The 17,468-nt window shown below is 60.6% G+C and overlaps 2 protein-coding genes across 2 annotated transcripts in view; both read left to right on the forward strand.

Annotated features, from left to right (window-relative positions):
• CHD3 (chromodomain helicase DNA binding protein 3) overlaps window positions 1-12,877 on the forward strand; it is a 61,772-nt gene extending 48,895 nt beyond the window's left edge. Inside the window, 9 exon segments of the mRNA XM_064737430.1 lie at window positions 314-449; window positions 1,305-1,403; window positions 2,525-2,638; window positions 4,103-4,211; window positions 5,719-5,851; window positions 7,121-7,316; window positions 9,607-9,770; window positions 11,397-11,526; window positions 12,683-12,877. Coding sequence (XP_064593500.1) covers window positions 314-449; window positions 1,305-1,403; window positions 2,525-2,638; window positions 4,103-4,211; window positions 5,719-5,851; window positions 7,121-7,316; window positions 9,607-9,770; window positions 11,397-11,526; window positions 12,683-12,786 — 1,185 coding nt within the window. The 3' untranslated portion in view covers window positions 12,787-12,877.
• Window positions 12,878-13,828: 951 nt separating this feature from the next.
• On the forward strand, window positions 13,829-17,397 carry LAMTOR4 (late endosomal/lysosomal adaptor, MAPK and MTOR activator 4). Its single transcript, XM_064737401.1, has 4 exons — window positions 13,829-13,934; window positions 14,167-14,247; window positions 14,919-15,036; window positions 17,147-17,397. The coding sequence occupies exons 1-4, from the start codon at window positions 13,932-13,934 to the stop codon at window positions 17,242-17,244; spliced, it is 300 nt and encodes a 99-aa protein (XP_064593471.1). The 5' UTR covers window positions 13,829-13,931; the 3' UTR covers window positions 17,245-17,397.
• The last annotated feature ends 71 nt before the right edge of the window (window positions 17,398-17,468 follow it).

Here is a 17,468-nt window from a genome sequence, read left to right on the forward strand (position 1 = left end):
TGGATGGGGACCCCGAGGGTCACAGCCCCTCCTTGTCCCCAACTGTCCCCAGCCCTGTCCCCACCCTCCTGTCCTTGTCCCCATCCCTGTCCCCGTGTCCCCTGTCCCTGTCACTCTCAGGGGTGACGTCCCATGGATGGGGACCCTGAGGGTGACAGCCCCTCCTTGTCCCCAGCTGTCCCCAGCCTTGTCCCCATCCCTGTCCCTGTCCCCATCCCTGTCCCCGTGTCCCCTGTCCCTGTCACTCTCAGAGTGGGGGGTGATGTCCCCATGGATGGGGACCCCGAGGGTCACAGCCCCTCCTGTCCCACAGCCCCCTGTCCCCGAGGTGCCACCGTCACCGGGCGATGGCAGCGAGGCCGAAGGGCCCCGCAAGGGGGAGGAGGAGGAGGGACCCGGCCACAGGGACCCCGAGGCCGAAGGGCCCCCGGCCCGCGAGGAGCGGCCAGGTGAGACCCCCGGGAAAGCCCAAAAACCCTAAACCCTGAAAACCCCAAATCCTGGATACCCCAAAAACCCCAAATCCCAAAAACCCCAAATCCTGGATACCCCAAAAACCCCAAATCCTGGGAACCCCAAAAGCCCCAAATCCCAGAAACCCCAAATCCTTGGAACCCCAAATCCCTGGAAAACTCCAAATCCCTGGAAAACTCCAAATCCCAAAACCCCCAAAATCTCCAAATCTCAAAAAGCCGAGACCTCAAATCTCCAAAAACCCCAAATCCCAAAAACCCCAAAAACCCCAAACCCCTAGAAAACCCCAAAGCCCACAACCCCAAATCCCAAAAATTACAAATCCCAGAAACCCCAAATCCCAGATCCCCCCAATCCCAGAAACCCCAAATCTCGAAACCCCTAAATCCCTGGAAAACCCCAAGTCCCAAAAACCCCAAATCCTGGATACCCCAAATCCTGGGAAGCCCCAAAACTCAACCCCCAAAAACCCCAAATCCCAAAAACCCCAAACCCCAAAAACCCCAAAATCTCCAAATCCCCCCAGTCCCAGAACCCCAATTCCCTGAGAAACGCCAAAACCTCCAAATCCAAGGAAAACCCCCCAAATCCCTGAAAAACCTCAAATCCCAGAAACCCCAAATCTCAAAAACCCCAAACTCCTGGAAAACCCCAAACTCCTGGTAAACCCCAAATCCCTCGAAAACCCCAAAAACCTTAAATCCCTGGGAAACCCCAAAACCCCAAATTCCAAAAACCAGAAATCCCAAAAAGCCCAAATCCCTGGGAAACCCCAAATCCTAAAAACCCCCAAAACCCCAAATTCCAACCCCAAACCCGTCGTGGCTCAGGTGCCGATGCCGAGAAGGCTCCGGGGCTGGACAAGGGCGACGAGAAGACCCCAGAGGAGGAGCCCAAGGAGCGCCCGGGGGACCCCGACCCCAAAAGAGGTAACGGGGGCGGGGCTTAGGCTGGGATGGGCGGGGCTTGAAGGGAAAGGGGCGTGGTCTGACCCAGAATGGGCAGGGCTTAACAAAAGGGGCGGTTCCAAACACCAGAGTGGGTGGGGTTTCAGAAAAGGGGGTGTGGCCTAACCCAGAGTGGGTGGGGCTTGTTTGAAGGCACGTGGTCTAACGGGAGTGGGTGGAGCTTAGCAAAGGGGGTGTGTCCTAAACCCCAGACTTGGTAAGGCTTGGCAGAAGTGGGTGTGGCCTAACAGCATGGGTGGGGCTTATTTGAAGGTCTGTGGTCTAATGGGAGTGGGTGGGGCTTAGCAAAAGAGGTGTGGCCTAACCTGGAGAGGGCGGGGCTTAACCCACCCCTTGTTTTGTTTATTGGTGGGGCTGGGGCGGTTTTGGGGGGTCCAGGGGGGGGTCAGATGTGTCCCCAACCCCCCCAAATTCATCCCTGACCCCCCAGATGTGCCCCTGGCTCCTCCAAACCCATACCTGACCCCCCAAACATGTCCCTGACCCCCCCAAATGTCTTCCTGACCCCCCAAACCCATCCCTGACGCCCCCAAACCCATCCCTGACCACCTAACATGTCCCTAACTCCCCCAGATTTGTCCCTGAGCCCCCCAAACATATCCCAGGCTCCCTCAAACACCTCTCTGACCCCCTAAACAAGTCCCTGACCCCCCAAACCCATCCCTGACACCCCAAACGCATCCCTGGCCCCCAAACACATCCCTGACCCCAAACACATCCCTGACCCCTAAACACATTTCTATGACCCCCAAAATGCCCCCCTGACCTCCCAAACGTGTCCCTGACCCCCCCCAAAGTCCCCCTGACCCCCCAAATGTGTCCCTGACCCCCCAAACCCATCCCTGACACCCCAAACGCATCCCTGACTGCCTCAGTTGTCTCCCTGTCATCCCTGATCCCCCAAATTTGTCCCTGACCCCCCAAACGAGTCCCTGACCCTCCAAACGTGTCCCTGACCCCCCAAACGCATCCCTGACTGCCTCGGTTGTCTCCCTGTCATCCCTGACCCTCCAAACGTGTCCCTGACCCCCCAAACGTGTCCCTAGCCCCCCCTGACCCCCCGAATTTCCCCCTCCCCGCAGAGGAGCCCAAGGCGGAGCGGGAGCCGCGGGCGGAGGCGCGGCCCAACGGGCGCCGCGAGGACAAGGCCGAGAAGCCGCGGTTCATGTTCAACATCGCCGACGGCGGCTTCACGGGTGAGCGGGGACACCCTGGGGACACCCTGGGGACACCCTGGGGACACCCTGGGGACACCCTGGGGACACCCTGGGGCACCCTGGAGACACTGGGGACACCCTGGGAACACCCTGGGGACACTGGGGCCACCCTGGGACACCCTGGGGACCTTGGGGACACCCTGGAGACACCCTGGGGACACTGGGGCCACCCTGGGACACCCTGGGGACATTGGGGACACCCTGGGGACACCCTGGGGACACCCTGGGGACACCCTGGGGACACCCTGGGGACACCCTGGGGACACCCTGGGGACATTGGGGACACCCTGGGGACACCCTGGGGACACCCTGGGGACACCCTGGGGACACTGGGGACACCCTGGGGACACCCTGGGGACACCCTGGAGACACCCTGGGGACACCCTGGGGACACTGGGGACACCCTGGGGACACCCTGGGGACATTGGGGACACCCTGGGGACACCCTGGGGACACCCTGGGACACCCTGGAGACACCCTGGGACACCCTGGGGACACCCTGGGGACACTGGGGACACTGAGGACACCCTGGGGACACCCAGGAGACATTGGGGACACCCTGGGGACACCCTGGGGACATTGAGGACATTGGGGACACCCTGGGACACCCTGGGGACATTGGGGACACCCTGGAGACACCCTGGGGACACTGGGGACACCCTGGGGACACCCTGGGGATATTGGGGACACCCTGGGGACACCCTGGGCACATGGGGACACCCTGGGAACACCCTGGGGACATTGGGGACACCCTGGAGACACCCTGGAGACACTGGGGACAACGGGGACACCCTGGGGACACACTGGGGACATTGGGGACACCCTGGGGACACCCTGGGGACACCCTGGGGACACCCTGGGGACATTGGGGACACCCTGGGGACACCCTGGGGACATTGGGGACACCCTGGAGACACCCTGGGGACACCCTGGGGACATTGGGGACACCCTGGGGACACTGGGGACACCCTGGGGACATTGGGGACACCCTGGGGACACTGGGACACCCAGGGAACACCCTGGGGACACCCTGGGGACACCCTGGGACACCCTGGGGACACTGGGACACCCTGGGAACACCCTGGGGACACCCTGGGACACCCTGGGGACACTGGGGACATTGGGGACACATTGGGGACATTATGGACACCCTGGGGACACCCAGGGGACACCCTGGGGACATTGGGGACACCCTGGGGACACCCTGGGGACACCCTGGGGACATTGGGGACACCCTGGGGACATTGGGGACACCCTGGGGACACCCTGGGGACACCCTGGGGACATTGGGGACACCCTGGGGACATTGGGGACACCCTGGGGACACCCTGGGGACACTGGGACACCCTGGGGACATTGGGGACACCCTGGGGACATTGGGGACACCCTGGGGACATTGGGGACACCCTGGGGACAGCCGTGACGCGCTGTCCCTCCCCGCAGAGCTGCACACGCTGTGGCAGAACGAGGAGCGCGCCGCCATCTCCTCGGGCAAGCTCAACGAGATCTGGCACCGGCGCCACGACTACTGGCTGCTGGCTGGCATCGTCCTGTATCCTTGGGTGTCACCGTGGGCATTGGGGTGTCACCGGGGTGGGGACAGTGACAGCACAGTGAGGGTGACAGCAGAGTCAGGGTGACAGCATGGTAAATGGTAAAGGTGGTGGCACCAGTGCCACGACTGCTGGCTGCTGGCTGGCATCGTCCTGTGTCCTTGGGTGTCACCAGGGGTGTCACCATGGTGGGGACAATGACACTGTGGTGAGGGTGACAGCCAGGAGAGGGTGGCATCCATGCTTGGTGTGCTGGATGTGGGGGACGCTGGGGACAGAGAGATGTGATGGTGCAGTGACAGGGTGGCACAGGTGACACAGTGACACAATGACACAGGTGACACAGGTGGCACAGGTGACACAGGTGACACAGGGGGCATCCTTAGCACGCAGCCACTGCTCCGTGTGCTGTGTATGGGGGATGTGATGATGCAGTGACAGGGTGGCATGGTGCCATGGTGACAGGTGACACAGGTGACACAGTGACACAGGTGACACAATGACACAGGCGACACAGGTGGCATCCTTAGCGCGCAGCCACGGCTCTGTGTGCTGTGTATGGGGGATGTTGGGGACAGAGTGGCACAGTGCCAGGGTGACAGGTGACACAGTGGCACGGGTGACACAGGTGACACAGTGACACAGTGACACAGTGGCACAGGTGACACGGGTGGCACAGGTGACACAGTGACACAGTGACACGGGTGGCATCCTTAGCGCGCAGCCACGGCTCTGTGTGCTGTCTGTGGGGGATGTTGAGGACAGGGTGGCACAGTGCCAGGGTGACAGGTGGCACAGGTGACACAATGACACAGGTGACACAATGACACAGGTGACACAGTGACACAGTGACACAGGTGGCACAGGTGACACAGTGACACAGTGACACAGGTGACACAGTGACACAGGTGACACAGTGACACAGTGGCACAGGTGACACAGCGGCACAGGTGGCATCCTTAGCGCGCAGCCACGGCTCTGTGTGCTGTGTATGGGGGATGTTGGTGACTGGGTGGCACAGTGCCAGGGTGACAGGTGACACAGGTGACACAGTGACACAGTGGCACAGGTGACACAGTGACACAGTGACACAGTGACACAGGTGGCATCCTTAGCGCGCAGCCACGGCTCTGTGTGCTGTATGTGGGGGATGTTGGTGACTGGGTGGCACAGTGCCAGGGTGACACAGGTGGCACAGGTGACACAGGTGACACAGTGACACAGTGACACAGTGGCACAGGTGGCATCCTTAGCGCGCAGCCACGGCTCTGTGTGCTGTATGTGGGGGATGTTGGTGACTGGGTGGCACAGTGCCAGGGTGACAGGTGGCACAGGTGACACAGGTGACACAGGTGATACACAGGTGGCATCCTTAGCGCGCAGCCACGGCTCTGTGTGCTGTCTGTGGGGGTTGTTGGTGACTGGGTGGCACAGGTGACACAATGACACAGGTGACACAGGTGGCACAGGTGACACAGTGGCACGGGTGGCATCCTTAGCGCGCAGCCACGGCTACGCGCGCTGGACCGACATCCAGAACGACGGCGCCTTCGGGGTCATCAACGAACCCTTCAAGGGCGAGGCCTCCAAGGGGAACTTCCTGGAGATGAAGAACAAGTTCCTGGCGCGCCGCTTCAAGGTCAGCACGCCGGGGACACCGGGGACACTGCCAGGGTGGCACTGGGGTGGCACTGGGGTGGCACTGGGGTGGCCTTGCACGAGGGGCTGGGATGAGCGGGAAGGGGGCCAGGGGTGCTCGGACACCTGGGTGGGGTCTGCAGGTGTTGGGTGAGGTCAGGGTTGGACAGCTGGGTGCTCCAGGTGTTGGGTGAGGTCAGGGTTGGACATCTGAGTGGGTCCTCCAGGTGTTGGGCGAGGTCAAGGCTGGGCACCTGGACATCTGTGTTGCCCAGATGTTGGTGAGGTCAGGGTTGGACCCACCAACACCTGGATCCTCTGGGCTTTAGGTGATATCTGGGTTGGTCCCATCAACATGTGGATCCTCCAGATGTTGATGAGGTCAAGGTTAGACCCACCAACACCTGAACCATCCAGCTGTTGATGAGGTTGGGGTTGGACCCACCAAAACCTGGACCCTCCAGATGTTGATGGGGTCAAGATTATACCCACCAACACCTGGGCTCTCCAGATGTTGAGTCTCCTCACACTTGACCCCACCAACACCTGGATCCCTCATCTGTTGATGAACTCAGGATTAGACCCACAAACACCTGGATTCTCCAGGTGTTGATGAAATCAGAGCTGGACGCACCAACACCTGGACACTCCAGATGTTGATGGGGTCAAGGCTGAACCCAACACCTGAACCATCCAGCTATTGATGAAGTCAAACCTGACCCCACCAACACCTGAACCACTCAGATGTTGATGAGGTTGCGGTTGGACCCACCAACGCCTGGATTCTTCATCTCTTGGGTTTCCTCAAACCTTGACCCAACACCTGGATCGTCCAGATGTTGATGAACTCAGGATTAGATCCACAAACACCTGGATTCTCCAGCTGTTGATGGGGTCAAGGCTGAACCCACCAACACCTGAACCCCCCATCTGTTGGTGAAGTCAGGGTTGGACCCTCCAACACCTGGACCCCCCAGCTGTTGATGGGGTTGGGGTTGGACCCTCCAACACCTGAACCCCCCAGCTGTTGATGGGGTTGGGCTTGGACCCCCCAGCTGTTGATGGGGTCGGGCTTGGACCCTCCAACACCTGGACCCTCTAGCTGTTGGTGAAGTCAGGGCTGAACCCCCAGCTGTTGATGGGGTCGGGCTTGGACCCCCAGCTGTTGATGGGGTTGGGCTTGGATGCACCCACACCTGGCCCCTCCAGCTGTTGATGGGGTCGGGCTTGGACCCTCCAACCCCCCCTGAGCCCTCCTTTCCCCCCGCAGCTCCTGGAGCAGGCGCTGGTGATCGAGGAGCAGCTGCGCCGCGCCGCCTACCTGAACATGACGCAGGACCCCAGCCACCCCGCCATGGCGCTCAACACGCGCTTCGCCGAGGTCGAGTGCCTGGCCGAGAGCCACCAGCACTTGTCCAAGGAGTCGCTGGCGGGCAACAAGCCGGCCAACGCCGTGCTGCACAAGGGTAAGGGGCGGCAGCAGGGCCGGCGCGCCCGGCGCGGGGCTCGGCCCGTGTAGCGCCCGCCCCGAGCTCTGTACGCGCCTGTGACGCCATTAAAGAGGGGTTTGCTCCCACCCAACGCCGCCTCCCGGTGTCTCCTTGCTCTGCGTGTGCTTTCTGGGCGGGGGGGCTGCGCCGCGACGCCGGGCACGGGCGCCGAGGTGGAGTAAAGGCCTAGTAAAGTGTGAGTAAAGTCCTAGTAAAGTGTGAGTAAAGTCCTAGTAAAGTGTGAGTAAAGCAGTAGTAAAGTTGGAGTCATGCTATATTACAGTCGTAGTAATGTCAGGGTAAAGCTGCAGTAAATTGGGACTAAAGTCTGAGTAAATTCAGGCTGCAAGTAAAGTCCGTATAAAGGTGGAGTAAAGTCCAGGTAAATTCGGACAAAAGTCCAGGTAAAGTCTGGACTTAAAAGTTTTAAAGTCTGGACATAAAGGCAGAGTAAAGTCCTAGTAAAGTTGGAGTGAAGCAGTAGTAAAGTTGGAGTCATGCTATATTACAGTCATAGTAATGTCAGGGTAAAGCTGCAGTGAATTTGGACTAAAGTCTGAGTAAATTCAGGCTGAAGTCCAAGTAAAGTCTATGTAAAGGTGGAGTAAAGTCCAGGTAAATTCGGACAAAAGTCCAGGTAAAGTCAGCATAAAGGCAGAGTAAAGTCCTAGTAAAGTTGGAGTGAAGCAGTAGTAAAGTTGGAGTCATGCTATATTACAGTCGTAGTAATGTCAGGGTAAAGCTGCAGTAAATTGGGACTAAAGTCTGAGTAAATTCAGACTGAAGTCCAAGTAAAGTCTGTATAAAGGTGGAGTAAAGTCCAAGGAAGTTTAGACTAAAGTCTGACTAAAGCCCATGTAAAGGTGGAGTAAACTCCAAGTGAATTTGGACTAAAGTGAGCATAAGGGTGGTGTAAAGCCTGAGTAAATTCAGACTGAATCCAAGTAAAGTCAGTGTAAAGATAAAGTCTGAGTAAATTTGGACTAAAGTCTGAGTAAATTCAGACTGAAGTCCAAGTCAGCACAAAGACAGAGTGAAGTCCAAGTAAATTTGGACTAAAGTCCAAGTAAGTTTGGACTTAAGTTAACATAAAAGTGGCCTAAAGTCTGAGTAAATTCGGACTAAAGTCCTAGTAAAATCCCTGTAAAGGCAGAATAAAGTCAGCATAAAGGCAGAGCAAAGTCGCAATAAAGTTTGAGTAAGCTCGGAGTAAAGTCAGCGTAAGGCGGGAGGCGCATGGAGGGGTCGTGGCTTGGCGCTGAGGTGGCTCTGCTGAGTAGCTGTGGTGTAAAGCTGGAGTATGTCCCTAGTGCCGTCCTGTGTGTATCTCTGGAGTAGTTTCACGCCTTGGTCCCTTCCCTCCCTCCCTCCCTCCTCGCCCGGGGCTGTTTGGGCGGAGTAACCCCGGAGTATCCCCGCGGTGCATGCTGGGAGTAAGGCTGGAGTAGCGCCGGTGTTTGCATGCGCTGGAGCACCCCGGTGTAAGCGCGGAGTATCCCTGGTGTAATTAATGGGTAAAGCCCGGAGGGATGAGCTGAGTAAACCCAGAGTATCCCTGGTGTATTTAATGCCAGGAGTATCCCCAGAGTAACTCCAGAGCAGACCTGGAGTCACTTCCGATATGTCCAAGGAGTAGCCACAGAGTAGCCACGGAGTAGCCCTGGGTGTGCAGGCCTGCAGTAAGACAGGAGTATTCCCAGAGTGTAGAGTAACCCTGGAGTATCTCCAGAATACCTCAAGGAGTACCTTGGGGTATCTCCGCTGTGGGTGAGGCACACCCTGAGTAAATCAGGAATACACCTTGAGTAAGCCAGGAATCCACCCAGAATAAGGAATAAACCCAGAGTACGAGAGGAGTATCCCCAGAGTAAGTCAGGAATATCCTCAGAGTAAGTCAGGATTATCCTCAGAGTAAGTCAGGATTATCCCCAGAGCAAGTCAGGAGTATCCCCAGAGTACCCCCACCCTACTCACACCCCCTCCCCCTGCGCATGCCCCCGTCCCCGCCCACTCTCAACCCTGAGTAAGCTCTGAGTACCCCCTGAGTAGCTCCCACCTCCTCCCCTTCCCTCTCCCCACCTCCCACTCTCAGGTGAGTATCTCCCACCCACCCCCTCCCCATGAATAATATGTGAGTAAGGTGTGAGTAAGCTGCGAGTAAGCTGTGAGTAAGCTGTGAGTAAGCTGCGAGTAAGCTGCGAGTAAGCTGCGAGCAGGCCCCGGGGTGCTGACGGGGCTGTCTCTCTCTCTCTGTGCCCGCGGGCAGTGCTGAACCAGCTGGAGGAGCTGCTGAGTGACATGAAGGCGGACGTGACGCGCCTGCCGGCCACGCTGTCCCGCATCCCCCCCATCGCCGCGCGCCTGCAGATGAGCGAGCGCAGCATCCTCAGCCGCCTGGCCAGCAAGGGCACCGAGAGCCACCCCCCGCCCGTGAGTGACCCCCGGGGACATGGGGACATGGGGACACTGTGCCCCTGTCACACTGTCACACTGTGCCCCTGCCACACTGCCACCCTGTCACACTGTGCCCTGCCACCATGGCATCCTCAGCCGCCTGGCCAGCAAGGGCACCGAGAGCCACCCCCCGCCCGTGAGTGACCCCTGGGGACATGGGGACACTGCCACCCTGTCACACTGTGCCCCTGTCACACTGCCACCCTGCCCCGGGAACATGGGTACTGCCACCCTGTCACACTGTGCCCTGGCACCATGGCATCCTCAGCCGCCTGGCCAGCAAGGGCACCGAGAGCCACCCCCCGCCCGTGAGTGACCCCCGGGGACATGGGGACACTGTGCCCCTGCCACCCTGTCACACTGTGCCCCTGTCACACTGCCACCCTGTCACCGTGTCACACTGCCCCTGGCACCATGGCATCCTCAGCCGCCTGGCCAGCAAGGGCACCGAGAGCCACCCCCCGCCCGTGAGTGACCCCTGGGGACATGGGGACATTGTCACACTGCCACCCTGCCCTGGGGACATGGGCATTGTCACACTGCCCCTGGCACCATGGCATCCTCAGCCGCCTGGCCAGCAAGGGCACCGAGAGCCACCCCCCGCCCGTGAGTGACCCCCGGGGACATGGGGACATTGTCACACTGTGCCCCTGCCACCCTGTCACACTGTGCCCCTGTCACACTGCCACCCTGCCCCGGGGACATGGGCATTGTCACACTGCCCCTGGCACCATGGCATCCTCAGCCGCCTGGCCAGCAAGGGCACCGAGAGCCACCCCCCGCCCGTGAGTGACCCCTGGGGACATGGGGACATGGGGACATGGGGACACTGTGCCCCTGCCACCCTGTCACACTGCCACCCTGCCCCGGGGACATGGGCATTGTCACACTGCCACCATGGCATCCTCAGCCGCCTGGCCAGCAAGGGCACCGAGAGCCACCCCCCGCCCGTGAGTGACCCCTGGGGACACTGTCACACTGGGGACATTGTCACCCTGCCCTGGGGACATGGGTACTGCCACCCTGTCACACTGCCCCTGGCACCATGGCATCCTCAGCCACCTGGCCAGCAAGGGCACCGAGAGCCACCCCCCGCCCGTGAGTGACCCCCGGGGACATGGGGACACTGCCACACTGCCACACTGCCACCCTGCCTCGGGAACATGGGTACTGCCACCCTGTCACACTGTGCCCCTGTCACACTGCCACCCTGCCCCGGGAATATTGGTACTGCCACCCTGTCACACTGTGCCCCTGCCACCCTGCCCTGGGGATATCGGCATTGTCACCCTGTCACACTGCCCCGGGAATGTCCCTTGTCCCCTGTTGGCTCTGGGGACATTCCTCAGTAGTTTGGGGATGTCCCCCCCTGGCCATGGGGGTGGCTTTGGTGACAGTGGGAGGTGACCCTTGGAGGTGACCCTGGAGGTGACAGCAGGGGGTGACCCTGGCAGTGACCCCGGGCAGTGACCCCAGGAGGTGACAGAGAGAGATGACAGCAGGGGATGGCACCAGGAGGTGACCCCTGGAGGTGACATTGGGGGGTGGCACCAGGAGGTGACACTGGGGGGGGTGACAGCCTTGTCCCTGTCGTGTCCCCAGAGCTTCCCGCCGGGTCCCTACGCCACCCCCCCGAGCTACGGGGGCACCTTTGGGACCCCCCCGGCCGGAGCCCTCCCCCACCCCGGGGGCGCCAACTACAGCCAGATGCCACCAGGGTCCTTCATCTCCGGTGAGAATGGGGACAGCGGGGACAGCGGGGACAATGGGGACAATGGGGACAGTGGGGACAGTGGGGACAGTGGGGACAACGGGGACAGTGGGGACAGTGGGGGACAACGGGGACAGTGGGGACAGTGGGGGACAATGGGGACAGTGGGGACATTGGGGACAGCGGGGACAGTGGGGACATTGGGGACATTGAGGGGGTCACAAAACGGGGACATCGTTGGGGTGCTCTGGGGTGCCTGAAGGTGTCATTGGGTGGGGACCCTCAGGGGTCCCTGAGGGTGTTTGGGGGTTCTCATGGGTGGGGGTCTCTGGGGGTGTCACTGAGGGGGTCCCAGGGGTGTCACCCATGGGTGGGTGGGGGTCCCTGGGGGTCTCTGACCCCCCCATTTCCCCCGTGCAGCCTCGAACGGCCCCGCGGTGCTGGTGAAGCGCGAGGGGCTCCCATGGATGGGGGGTGGTTCCTATGGATGGGTGGGGGTCCCATGGATGGGTGGGGGTCCCTGGGGGTCCCAGGGGGTCCCTGGGGGTCTCTAACCCCCTTTCCCCCTCCCCAGCCTTAAACGGCCCCGCGGTGCTGGTGAAGCACGAGGGGCTCCCATAGTTAAGGGGAGGGTTCCCATGGGAATGGGGTGTCCCAGGGGGTCCCATGGGTGGGTGGGTGTCCCTGGGTGTCCCCGGGGGTCTCTAACCCCCCTTTCCCCCTCCCCAGCCTCGAATGGCCCTGCGGTGCTGGTGAAGCGCGAGGGGCTCCCATGGATTGTGGGGGCTCCTATGGGTCTGGGGTCTCTGGGGTGGTTCCCATGGATGGGTGGGGGTCCCTGGGTGTCCCTGGGTGTCCCCGGGGGTCTCTAACCCCCATTTCCCCCCCTCCCCGTGCAGCCTCGAACGGCCCCGCGGTGCTGGTGAAGCGCGAGGGGCTCCCATGGATGGGTGGGGGTCCCATGGATGGGTGGGGGTCTCTGGGTGTCCCCGGGGGTCTCTAACCCCCCTTTCCCCCTCCCCAGCCTCGAACGGCCCCGCGGTGCTGGTGAAGCGCGAGGGGCTCCCATGGATTGTGGGGGCTCCTATGGGTCTGGGGTCTCTGGGGTGGTTCCCATGGATGGGTGGGGGTCCCTGGGTGTCCCCGGGGGTCTCTAACCCCCTTTCTCCCTCCCCAGCCTCGAACGGCCCCGCGGTGCTGGTGAAGCGCGAGGCGGAGGCGCTGGAGCAGCAGCAGCGCAAGGAGCCGCGGGGGGGGGAGGTGATCTGCATCGACGACTGAGGGGGGGCGGGGCCTGGGGGGGCCCCTCCCCCACCCCCCCCCCATCCCCCCCTCCCCCCGAGCCCGGCGGGGTGGGGGAGGGGCCGCGCGCGGGGAGGGGGCGGGGCTATAAATACGGAATTCTATAAATATGGATTTATGGGGGGGGGAGGGGCGGGGCGGGGGGCGGGGCGCTCCCACCTCTCCCCCCTCCCCCCGCCGGGCTCGTGATTGGACGGCAGCGAACGAATAAACCCCGGAAACGGCCCTGGCCACGCCCCCCGCCTGCGCCGTGGCCACGCCCACTGGGGAAAGGGGGGCGTGGTTGATGTGGGGTGGGCGTGGCTGCTGTGGGATGGGTGTGGCTACCATGGGGTGGGCGTCACTGCTCTGGAGATGGGCGTGGCTGCTGTGGGTATGGGCGTGGCTATTGTGGAAATGGGCAAAAACACTGTGGGACTGGGCGTGGCTATGGCAGGGGTGGGTGTGGTTAACGTGAGTGGGTGTGGCTAGTGTGGGATGGGCTTGGCTACCATGAGAATGGGCGTGGCTCCCATGGGAATGGGCGTGGCTTCCACGACTCGTGGTCCCCACAGGTCGTGGCTGCCATTGCAGTGGTCACGTGGGGCTGGTGGCCACCAGGAGCGGGGTTTGGCCACTGGTGGGGTGGGCGTGGCCACAGTGGGGGTGGGCGTGGCCCCTGTGGGGTGGGCGTGGCCACCATGGAGTGCTCAGCTGTGGCGTTGTGCCCATCATGGCGGTGGCAGGGGGGGAAGGAAATTCCCATTTTTTGAAGCCCTTTTGGGCCGTTTTGCCCAAATTTGGGCATTTTGGGAGCGCGAGGGCGGAGCTGGAGGACTGAGGGACGATAGAGATCGGAGCTGGAGGACTGACCGTCACTTCCGGTTCTGCGGAAGAACCATGGAAAGGGGCAGTGGAAGAATGAGCGGAACTTCCGGTTGAATGGAGGAAACCATAGAGAGCGCGCTGGAGGACTGAGCGCCACTTTCGGTCTCCTGAACAATAGATTTTTTAGTCACGTGATCCTGGAGCTTGCTCTGATTGGGGGGCACGTCAGTGACGAAAAAAGCAATGAACCAATGAGGAGGTGGGACGGGCACTGAGGGCGGGGTCACGTGACCGGAACAGGAAGCGGGAGCGTCGCTATGGTGAGAACTGGGATGGGGAACTGGGAGAGACTGGGATGAACTGGGGGGAACTGGGATGGACTGGGAGGGACTGGGGGGACCCTGAGGGGTCACTGTGGGGAGGCTCTGGGCGTTACTGGGGTGCCACCGGCCCGTATTGCTTTATACTGGTTTATATTGGTTTATACTGGTCCGTACTGGTTCATATTGGTCCGTACTGGTCCATACTGGTTTATACTGGTTTGTGCTGCAGACGGCGGCGCTGACGCAGGGGCTGGAGCGGGTGCCGGCCCAGGCCGGGTACCTCGTCATCAGCGACGGCGCCGTGCTGGCGGTGAGGGGGCCCAAAATTTGGGGGGGGGGGTCCCAAAAACTGGGAAGGAGGAATCCAAAAAATGGGGGAAAAAATTGGGGAAGAGTCCCTAAAAATTGGGGAAAAAAAAAATGGTGGGAAGGGGTCCTTAAAAATGGGCAGGGGGTCCCAAAAAAATGGGGAAAAAACTGGGGAGGGGTCCCTAAAAGCTGGGGGGAAGGGAACCCAAAAATTGGAGGGAAGGGGATCAAAAAATTGGGGAGGGGGAGGAGAAAATTTGGGGGAGGGGGACCCAAAACTTGGGGAAGGGGGTTCCAAAATTTGGGGGGAAAAAATTGGGGAAGGTGGGAGGAAATCTTGAGGGGAGGGATCCCTAAAAATTGGGGGTAGGGGGATTCAAGAAAATGGGGGGAAAATTGGGGGAGTGGAATCCAAAAATTTGGGGGAGGGGTCCCTAAAAATTAGAGGAAGTGGGAACCAAAAATTGGGGAAGGGACACATTAAAAAATGGGGAAGAAAATTGGGGAGGGGTCCCTAAAGATTGGCAGTTCCCAGGTGGTTTTTGGGGTGATTTTATTGCATTTTTTTTTTCATTTTTGCCCCTCTGGGCTCCTCCAATTTTTTTGGGGTGTTTCCCCCTGAGAATTCCCAAGGTTTTGGGGTTCCCCAAATGCGGAATTTTCTCTCCCCAGTCCTCGGGGGACCTGGAGAACGACGAGCACACGGCCACGGTGCTGCAGGGCCTGGTGGCCACGGCCCTGGGGCTGCGCCTGCCCCGCGGCCACGAGCCGCCCTTCCGCCGCCTCTCGGGTGAGAAATCATCCCAAAATTACCCCAAAATCACCCCAAAATGGTCCCATGGCCATGAGCCGCCCTTCCGCCGCCTCTCGGGTGAGAAATGACCCCAAAACTGACAGAAATTACCCCAAAATCACCCCAAAACAGCCCCATGGCCACGAGCCGCCCTTCCGCCGCCTCTCGGGTGAGAAATGATCCCAAAACCGCCCAAAATTACCCCAAAAATGCCCCAAAATGGCCCCATGGCCATGAGCCGCCCTTCCGCCGCCTCTCGGGTGAGAAATCATCCCAAAATCCGCCCAAAATCACCCCAAAATGGCCCCATGGCCACGAGCCGCCCTTCCGCCGCCTCTCGGGTGAGAAATCATCCCAAAACCGCCCAAAATTACCCCAAAAATGACCCCAAAATATCCATAAATGGCCCCACAGCCACGAGGGTGAGAAATGACCCCAAAACTGACAGAAATTACCCCAAAATCACCCCAAAACAGCCCCATTGCCATGAGCCGCCCTTCCGCCGCCTCTCGGGTGAGGAACGGCCCCAAAATGTCCCCAAATTACCCCAAAAATGTCCCCAAAATATCCATAAATGGCCCCATGGCCACGAGGGTGAGGAATGACCCCAAAATTACCCAAATTACCCCAAACCTGCCCCAAAATGGTCCCATTGCCACGAGCCGCCCTTCCACCGCCTCTCGGGTGAGGAACGGCCCCAAAACCGCCCAAAATTACCCCAAAAATGTCCCCAAAATATCCATAAATGGCCCCACAGCCACGAGCCGCCTTTCCGCCGCCTCTTGGGTGAGAAATCATCCCAAAACTGACAGAAATTACCCCAAAAATGTCCCCAAAATGGCCCCATGGCCATCAGCCGCCCTTGCGGGTGAGGAACAGCCCCAAAATGTCCCCAAATGTCCCTTAGTGTCCCCAAAGGGCCCAAAATGGCCCTAAATGGACCCAGAAGGTCCCACAATCTCCTTGAATGTCCCCAGAATGGCCCTAAATGGCTTCAAATGTCCCCAAATCCTCCCCAAATGGACCCAGATGGCCCCAAAATGTCCCCAGGTGGTCCCAAAGTGACACAAAATGGCCCCAGGGTGGTTCCAGATGGCCCCAAAATGGTTCCAAAGTGACCCCAGATGGCCCCTGGGGACACCGAGGTGGCTCTGGGGACCCTGGGGGGGGGGGCCTGTCCCCATTGTCCCCAGTGGTGTTTGGGGAGCACTCCCTCCCTGTCATTGTCACTGTCACTGCCCCTGGGGACACCGATGTGGCTTTGGGGACCCTGGGGGTGGCTCTGTCCCCATTGTCCCCCCGTTGTCCCCAGTGGTGTTTGGCGAGCACTCCCTGTCATTGTCACTGCCCTTGGGGACACTGAGGTGGCTCTGGGGACTCTGCGGGTGGCAGTGTCCCCACTGTCTCCGTTGTCCCCAGTGGTGTTTGGCGAGCACTCCCTGTCACTGTCACTGTCACTGGGGACCCTGGGGGTGGCAGTGTCCCCATTGTCCCCACTGTCCCCACTGTCCCCAGTGGTGTTTGGCGAGCACTCCCTGTCACTGTCACTGGGGACACTGAGGTGGCTCTGGGGACCCTGGGGGTGGCTCTGGGGACATTGGAGACCCTGGGGGTGGCTCTGGGGACCCTGGGGGTGGCATTGTCCCCATTGTCCCCACTGTCCCCAGTGGTCTTTGGCGAGCACTCCCTGTTATTGTCACTGTCACTGGGGACCCTGGGGCTGGCATTGTCCCCATTGTCACCCCATTGTCCCCAGTGGTGTTTGGGGAGCACTCCCTCCCTGTCACTGCCCCTGGGGACATGGGGGTGGCTCTGGGGACCTTGGGGACCCTGGGGGTGGCATTGTCCCCATTGTCCCCACTGTCCCCGTTGTCCCCAGTGGTGTTTGGCGAGCACTCCCTGTCACTGTCACTGTCACTGGGGACCCTGGGGGTGGCTCTGGGGACCCTGGGGGTGGCTCTGTCCCCATTGTCCCCCCGTTGTCCCCAGTGGTGTTTGGTGAGCACTCCCTGTTATTGTCACTGCCCCTGGGGACATGGGGGTGGCTCTGGGGGCACCAAGGGTGGCATTGTCCCCATTGTCCCCCCGTTGTCCCCGTTGTCCCCAGTGGTGTTTGGCGAGCACTCCCTCCTCGTCACCGTCTCGGGACAGAAACTCTTCGTGGTCAAGCGCCACCACCACGTGCAGGAGCCGGTGGCCGTGTGAGCAATGTCCCCAACGTGTCCCCAGAGTGTCCCCAAAGCGTCCCCAGAGGAGGAGGAGGAGGAGGTGGCACCGCCGCCCTGTCCCCCCTCCTGCTGTCCCCAAAGTGTCCCCAAATCCCCCCCGTGGGGACAATAAACGGCGTCCGAGGGCGGCTTTGGTGGCTTTGTGACCTCCTTGGGGACACCCGGGTGGCATCAGGGGACATCCAGGACACCTTTGGTGAC

Source organism: Zonotrichia leucophrys, unplaced genomic scaffold (genome assembly GCF_028769735.1).
Source record: "Zonotrichia leucophrys gambelii isolate GWCS_2022_RI unplaced genomic scaffold, RI_Zleu_2.0 Scaffold_55_320004, whole genome shotgun sequence".
Lineage (NCBI taxonomy): Eukaryota > Metazoa > Chordata > Aves > Passeriformes > Passerellidae > Zonotrichia > Zonotrichia leucophrys.